The sequence below is a fragment of the Mus pahari genome, chromosome 14, assembly GCF_900095145.1.
Source record: "Mus pahari chromosome 14, PAHARI_EIJ_v1.1, whole genome shotgun sequence".
In the NCBI taxonomy this organism is placed as follows: Eukaryota; Metazoa; Chordata; class Mammalia; order Rodentia; family Muridae; genus Mus; species Mus pahari.
The window spans coordinates 77,638,500-77,647,012 of record NC_034603.1 but is presented as its reverse complement, the minus strand read 5'-3'; the positions used below and the strand labels follow the sequence as shown (position 1 = coordinate 77,647,012).

General features: G+C 43.7%; 1 protein-coding gene across 1 annotated transcript in view; it reads right to left on the bottom strand.

The window, feature by feature from the left end:
* The window catches only part of Map2k6 (mitogen-activated protein kinase kinase 6), a 123,312-nt gene extending 120,546 nt beyond the window's left edge, over window positions 1-2,766 (bottom strand). Inside the window, exon 1 of the mRNA XM_021211822.2 lies at window positions 2,442-2,766. Within this exon, the coding sequence (XP_021067481.1) occupies window positions 2,442-2,457 (16 nt within the window). The 5' untranslated portion in view covers window positions 2,458-2,766. The remainder of the gene's footprint in view (window positions 1-2,441) is intronic.
* Between the last annotated feature and the right edge of the window lie 5,747 nt (window positions 2,767-8,513).

Sequence of the window (8,513 nt, the reverse complement as noted above, 5' to 3'; positions counted from 1 at the left end):
AAAAAAAAAAAAAAAAAAAAAAAAAAAAACCAAAACCCTCATGTTCATACCAGATATAGTTTGCAAGCAAGGTCTGGTAGAAAAAGTTCATCTACATAAATGGAAACTGACATGAAGGACCACCCATCCTTGATTCATAATGAAGAGTGGATACATACCTCCCTGTTAGCTTCCAAAGGAAAAACAAAACAACAACAAACAACAAACAAACAAACAAACATGACCTGCTGAGAAAGTGATTTATCTCACAAGACCAGAAACTATGGAGAGAGAAGAAGTTACTTTAGAGCCCAGGGTCCAGATTGGGTGATGGTAAAGTTGGCGGATCGTAGCACCTATAACCTTCCTCCTGCAGCTTCCTTACAACCCACCAAATAAAAGAATCATTATTGCCTCGAAACTGCGGTAGACCCGTTTCTCTTCAATAGCTGGGCTTTAAAAAAAAAAAAATTATTATTATTCGGTTTACTTATTCCATATGTAGGGGGTGTGCGTGGTGAACATGTGGAGGTCAAAGGACAACTTGTAGGAGTTTCTTTCCACCATTTGGCTTTGGATGATGGAATTAAGATAGTCGGCTTGGCAGCAGGCACCTTTACCCGTGGGGCCATCTCACTGGCCCAATCTGTGTCACAGAAATGCCCTCACATTCTTACTTTCTCAAACCAGACGCTAATTCTTGGAGAAAAAGACTTCATTTTAGATATTCTCATGTAACCCCCCCCCAACTCTATGCACATAACACATACATGCAAATATACATGTGCATGCACAAATAATTATGCATACATGTATCCAGACATAAGCATGTCTAGCATACACACATATATTAAGCTGAATTGAATGAATGAGTGAATGTTTACCAAATACAAAGTAACCAGAAGCTACTTCTTTAGTATTGCTATAGCATGGGCTGACTCCTGTACTCTCTGATTTCTCTGTTCAAGAGTCTTGAGTTTTCCCTAGCTAAGGAATATCCACACCTTTAAAAATAATAATAATAAAAGCCAATTTCTAGGTTCATCTGCACATTCCTGAAACAGGTAAAATCTTTCCTTCTCCCCTAACATTAAACACAAAACAAATAAACAAAGCCATAAACAATCTTACTTTAAATTCTGAAGAACATCCCTTTTTTCCTGGGATCAGATACGTCCTATTCATCAGGTAGAAATAAATGGTATCCCAACTCCAAACACAGTGTGGCAAAAGCTTATTGGATACTTTAGTATCCCCAGATCTTGCTCTAGAGGTGGCCCCAGTTAACCTAGCACATCTCTTCATTTCGGGGCATTTCTCAGATACCATCAGATTTCTCTATATTAAGGAAGATTGCTCTGGAAACAAGCCATTGAAGATCTTCTAGGCCCCTAAGCATCTCTTCAGTTTCTCCATGCAGGAGACCTTTTTGCTCTTTTTTTCTTTTTTTAGTTCCCTTTACAGAACATCAAGTAAGTTTGCAAAATACAACCTTACAAAACATTTTTTAATTAAATAAATTTGAAAAAGAAAAAGAAGGCAACCATAGTCCTGAACTTCTGACCTATTACAGAACTTCTGACCAAGTCTATGCAGTTACACACTTACAAGATTTCACTGTAGTTGCCAATGAGCCAGTGCAGCCGTCTCAGGTTTGGTATAGTGCTCACAAATATGCTCACCCCTGAAATCCTCCCCCAGGCACAAAAGCATCTTCCAAATGGCCAAACACATTTAGGGCTTCCCCTCTGCAAGCAACTGATACAAAGTATAAAATCTCGGAAGAGCGGGACTTTTTTAAAAAATAATAATAATAATACACTGCTCTCCAGACGTCACCTTTACTTCCCTTAAAAATCAAAAGTTGCCTAATGTCCACAACAAAATCAATAAAAATGTAAGCTGAATGCTGCCATCGCAGTGGTTCCTTCCCCTCAAAGAATAGAAGATCACAGAAATTTCCTGCTAGTTTAAGGCGAGCTTTGCCTTTCATCTTCACCTCGAGACTTTTCGAAAGTTTGGATTCCTGTTGCACACGAAATTACTTCTGAATATGCGTGCATACTAAAGAAATGTACTATTATATAAAACATTGCACATTTAGACGCTACCAACCTGCTATATCTCTCCTGACCGTGCAAAAGGCAAAAAAGGTTCGGTAATCCTAGCAGAAGAATGCAAATAATGTCAATGCACAGTTGAACAGCAAGCCCTGCCTTACAGGAACTCCCTGTGTCTGCAAAAAAAAAAAAAAAAAAGAAAGAAAGAAAGAAAGAAAGAAAGAAAGAAAAAAAGAAAGAAAGAAAGAAAGAAAAAAAGACACACTAAACAGGAAATGCAACTGAGCTGTGGCAAACCTCAAACTTAAAAATGCAATCGTCGGGCGAAAATTGCATCCATGCATTCATGAATGCATGCATAAGCCTTTGCATTTTTTGCAACTAATGCAAACAGTCTCTTACCTTTCGACTGAGACATTTTCCCCTTTCCTTTGATGGGGGAGGGGAGCACAAAAGACTTTGCCTTGCTTCTCTTCTGTAGCTAGTTTTGCAACAAAGATGCAAGCTGCAGGCGTGCAATCTTCATGCAAGTGGACTTTCTCTTGACCGATGCAGCAGATGGACTTTCAGGGAGTCAAGATGGAATTGCACACCTTGCAAAACAGTCTAGAAAGTGATTTTTCCCCCCAGTTGCAACGTTAGGGAAGGCTGTGCTGCAGCTACATGATGGGCCAGGGCTGGCAGCTAAAAGCTCCAAACTTGGAACTGAGTATCTTAGTGCGCAGACGTCCTTCCTGCGAAAGGCGCGCGGCCTGCTGGGTAATGTAGTTCTCCTGTAGAGTCCACGCGTCTCTGATTTAAGGAAACGTGCTCTTGTAGGTGGCTGAGCTAGATGACTGACTAAGCGCGACAGAGATCTCAGATAAACATCGCACGTACACTCTTTAGTAAGGGAAGGGTGACAAACAGCGCGGTCCATGAAAGGAGGCTTTTTTTGTTCTAGAAAAACCCCTGAATCAACAGCTTAGAGAGCACAGGGGTAGCGAAGGCGCTTTTGGCACCCCTAGACTAAGGTCTAATTGGGGGTTCAATGTGATAATTCTTTTTTAAACCGGCTCAGTATCTGAACTGCTCTGCCTGTAGGCCGTTCACCCTGACACCTCATTTCACAACAAACATTTTTCTTGAATGGAGATTTTGGGGGTGATCTGGCTCTTTAGACAAGATACAAAGTTTTATTTAATTAGAAGTGATCCGGGTCAGTTCTTTTCAAGAAAGTAGAAATTCAATGCTGGATAGGCATTAAGGGAGAGAGATTTAGGAAGTTTCTCATTTCTTACACGGTTAGACAGGAAAATTTGTTTCATGTATATCAAGGCCAATTTTAATCAAAATTAAGATATTTGATTTTTTTTTCTCGCCTGAGGCAGGCAGGCATGAAGGAAAAAGTCCCTGGCCTTGAGAAGAAAGGGCGCGTGGTGGGGAAAGAGTAACCTTACGAGAATAAAGTCGACTATCTTGAATGTTTTTCGGTACCATCAAGAGCTGTTTGGTGAAAGCTCAGAATTTGCCAGGCATACTCCCCGGCTTTGGAATTTTCCTTTTTCCAGCAGTGCTTGAGGCTAGAGCTGGGCTGTGTCTTGGTGGGGGAAAACCTCTTCCCTTCACTAGGAAGTTGGAGATGCAAGCCTTCCCTGAAAGGAGTAGAAATGGCAACACCCACACCCACACCCCGCCCCTTTTTTCCCCTTCATTTTGAGGCAGAGAGCTAAGGCTTGGCTTCCATTGCACCTAGTAGAACACCTTCAGGAATGCTCTTTCAAGGCCAATAGGGAGGGAATGATGGTTTCAGGCATCTGATCTACAGACAAGCCAGTGTTGGGGAATAAGGGCCACCTGTCCATTCCTGGGACACCGAGAGTACCGGGGTTGCCTTGTAAGCAAGTGCGGTGGTGGTCAGAATTTACTGGGTGTGCGGGATTATTACAAGGCTTTCACTGCTTGGCCTTAATTCAGAAACACGTGGGTGGAGACAAATGGTTTTGAAACCGGGAACTTAATCAAAGCATTGCTTTAAGAATGTAAATTTTCCCTTAGTGATCTAGGTGGGTTGGAACTGGGAGAGGCTAGAGATAGGTCAGGTCAATTGTGGAAAGCCACAAGAGCCACTTTGAGAGAAGATTCATGTGTGAGGGCTGCTAATGAAAATGTCTGGAATTGTATTAAGAATTCTAGGAAGCCAGGACCATCTGAGTAATGCTGGAATCAGAGAGAAAGCCACTATGTGTTAGTTGCGAATCACCTCCTCTCCTCCCCCCCCCTCCCCCCCACCCTTGACCCCTCCCCACCCTTGTCACTGCAGTGCTATAGATTGAATCTAGGGCCTTAGGCATTCCAGGCTTGCAATCTACCAATAAGCCACAGCTCTGTTTTTTTGTTTGTTTGTTTGTTTGTTTGTTTTGAGGCAGGATCTAGCCGAGTTACCCAGGTTGGTCTTTGAACCCCGTTTGTAACACAGACAGGGTCTGAATCTGTAATCCTCCTGCCTCTGCCCAATCCCAACACAAGTTAGCAAATCACTCTTAAAATAAAAATGCATTCAATTGGGGGAGGAAGGCATAAGTTACATCCACTGACCTTTACTGACATTCTTTTGTTGTTGTTGTTGTTGTTGTTGTTGTTGTTATTGTTTTGAATTCTTGAGATCATACCTTGTCTGGCTGGCTTAGAACTCGGCGTGCAGAATTTGCAGTGATTCTCCTGCCTCTGTGCCCCTGAAGTGCTGGGGATTATAGGCATTTCCCATAATTCCTGGCTCCCTTTACTGATGTTCAGGAAAATTAATCAAGGCGACTTCACATACAGAGGCAGCAGCATCTGCCTGTGAGAAAAGAGCTTTCTGTTCCATGTGTCCAGTTGTGAGGACTTTCTTTTGCCTTCTCTGTCTGACAGGTCTACCCCCTGCTATATACCTTCCCACCTTCCTTCTACATATAGGCAGGCTTAGAGCCTCCTCCTTCGTGGGCCTTTAAAGTTTCATTGAACCAGGACATACATGTGTAGCGATCCATTTCAACACCCCCCCCATCTTCCTTCTGAAACAATGACAGGAACACCTGTTTCCTACAGGTCCTGAGACCCCTTCATGCAGACTGGCTCAGCCTGTGCAACCACCTAGAGCTGCCTGTCCATTTGTATTGTCAGCAACTGCCATAGCTCTTTAATGAGCCTGCTCCTATTTATAAAGAGAGTTCCATTCTTTTGTTACAGTGATTTAGGGTGCATACAAGTATTCAGTGTGCAGACGTGTGCCTGCACACACACATACACACATTTGTAGACATGCCTAACACGGAGCATATGTGAAGGTCATGGGAGGGACAACTTAGCAGGAAATCGTTCTCTCCTTCTACCGCGCGGGTCCCAGGAATCAAACTCCGGTCATCAGACTTGATGCTGATTGCCTTTGCCAGCTGAGCCATCTCAGCAACCCTAAAAGAGTTCTAAGCTCAGCTGGTGCGGGCACATCCCGCTGCTGCTGCTGCTGGGATTTGGCATGTTCTTTGTCTGAATAAGCGCACAGGAGCTACAGTCGGTAAATGGATCGCATTCTGCAAATCAATCTGCCACTCACTCTCCACGGAGACAACGTGAGGGGCAACAGGCGCTGAGCATCTGTAGATGCACGTACACAAAGCACCCTTTCACCATAAACCGGCCGAACCATAGACTGCGAAAATGACAGAGTGGGCCGTTTGTCTTATAGATCCTGAATTCTGACCGGGCTGCTGGAAGGACAGGGAATTCAAGCTCCCTGAAATGGTTTTGAAAGGAGGTTCTTCCCTTGGTGGGAAAGGGTGACTTCCTCTCCTTCCTCTCCTCCCTTTCCTCCCTGCACGGTCAAGAAACTGTTCCCCTTGTTCTGCCTGATGGCCGTACTGTGCGAAAGCAAGAGAGAAATTCCGGTGATGTCTTCACAGGTTCATCTTGTTATTTTCCCGACGTCGCATCTGTCTAAAATGCAAATCTGACAAGTTCTACTTATATTCAGAGCCAGTACCCCAACTTCTTGGTATAGCACCATTGGCTGTTCCATGCCTGAAGCCCTACAGAACTTCCTGGGTCATTTCTCACCCCAGGCTGATACCGTACCCGGGAGAAGGCAGGATTTCTGGCCTTTTTGAATGTACTTGCCTCTCTACCCGAAAGACTCTTTCATTACCTGATGGTTCTGATTTGTCCTTGACTGCTCTCAATATGCTCTGCGTATGGAGGGCATCCCTTCCAGCACTCTCCCTGTGAATTGGGTGCACTTTCTAATTCTGTAATACCTCGCCCGTGGATCTTACCCAAGACTCATCTCAGGACTGACAAGTCAAGTGTTCCTTTATCCTTGAGATCAGAGATTTGACCAATGTCCCTAATTCTCAGTGCCCAGCACAGCACTTAGCACATCTTGTGCTCCAAGACCTTCTGCAGTCTTACATGGAATAGAGGGGGTAAGGAAGGACCTGTAACCTTGGCCAGCCTGGAATAACTAGATTCCAACAATAGAGCTAACACCTGGAGGGGGAGGGAGACCCAGAACACCTGGGAAAACACCCATTCTGTCAGATTGAAAGTGTGAAATTCTTGGAAGGAGGCTCTTAGGTTAGGTCAGACTGGTTAACGAAGCTGTTATTATGAAGTTACAGGTTGGTGGGGGGAGGAAGTAGCATGAAGTGTCAGGAATAATCCGTAGGTCAAGGAAGGCACCTGCTGTCACTTAGTGTCAATAGCTGTTTGGGTCAGTTTTGCCTCCTGGGGAGGTTTGGCAATGCCCACCTTATTGTAATATGGAAGACTGGGAGATGCTGGCACCGACTCAACGGGACTAAGGCATGCAAGTAGCATGCCACAAGACACAGGAAGTCCCGCCCTCAGCAAAGAGCTATCTGGTTCAAATGCCTGAGTCGAGTATGGGGAATGCTGTTGCATAGCACGTGAATTCAGTTTTCCCTGTAAGTTAACTTAAACCAATGAGTTTTGGTAAGATGCAATTGTTTGGATGTGAGAGATTCAGATTCTAATCCTGGTCGTAGACATGAGTTCCTGTGTCTGCTGAAGCAGATCCTTTCATCTTTATGTGATTCTTTGGGTCCCAATGTAAAACATGGAGGGTCAGCCTCTGTCACTTTGAGCATTTCATGGCTCCCAACCCAGCTCACCTGTCTACAGAAGCCACTGAAGATTTCAGAAGAAACTTTTTTTTTTTAATTAGTTAAATGTCTTTCTATTTGGCAACTAGAAGGGTTCCTGACCTCTTGCTTAGCAAGACAGGGAATAGCCACCCTAACGACACATCTTAAGAGATAAGACAAGAAATGCTCCTATGACATTTTGCAAACTGACCTCCCGGGGAGCAGTCCGGATCTGAGCAGTTACACTTCAGCAGAAGTGTCTGCTAGATATCGAGAGCAAGGGAGAGGAAGGTGGTGACATTAAAGCTGTGAGTAGAGGGGTAAAAGGTGAAGCGTGATAGGGAGAAGCTTGCAGGGAGCTCATTTAGATGGTTGCTTGCCTGTGGACAGAATTTTTTAAGGCTTTTAAAAATATTTTTGTGCATATGTGCTTGTCTGTATGTGGGTAAGTATCCATGAATATGGGGTACCTGTGAAGGATCCAAAGATTGTGTCTGGCCCCTAGAAGCTGGAGTTACAAGTGACTGTGAGCCAACCAATGTGGATACCAAAAACAGAATTTGGGTCTTTTGGAAGAGCAGCCTTCTTAACCATTGAGCTATCTCTCCTTCCCCTTGTAATATATATATATATATATATATATATATATATATATATATATTGAATGATGAAAAGTTGGCTCACCTTTGCTGGCAGTGTCCTTCCCATTTTGGCACAGGTATACCTGCTTAGCCTTATCTCATGCTCGGCAGTCTGATTAATATAATATTCTTATTAGGACATGAATTTATGTATCACCAGCTCCTCAGAGTTCAGTCTATGGCTCTGGCATATCCTGGTCTCCATTTTGGTGTTCATTTTCTGTGTTCTGTACTCCATCCGAAGTCATCTCTCCTCTAAGGATGTCCTTGATGATGCAATCCCTTTATCCTATTTTAAAAGAATCCCCACCATTCAGTTCTAACTCCATTTTAGCTCTTACAAGGCATCTACCTGGTGAGAGGTAGGTACCCTTACTAATATCTCACAGTAATCACAGTAATCGTACTCGCATACAAATCTTACCTTTTTTAAGATTTACTTTTTGTTTGCATATGTGTGTGTATGTGAGAGAGTTTATGTGCATCATATGTGCGCAGAGAAGCAAGGAAGCCAGGAGAGGGCATTGGATCCTCAGAAGCTGAAGTTACAAACTATCCTGAGCCACCCATTGTAGGTGCTGGGGAGTAATGCCATGTCCCCTGCAAGACTATTTAAGTGCTCTTAAACACTGAACCATCTCTGCCAACTCACATTGCTAAAACCCAGTCCTTTGGGACGACATCCTTGCTTGACTCTCTTTAACCTTTGACTC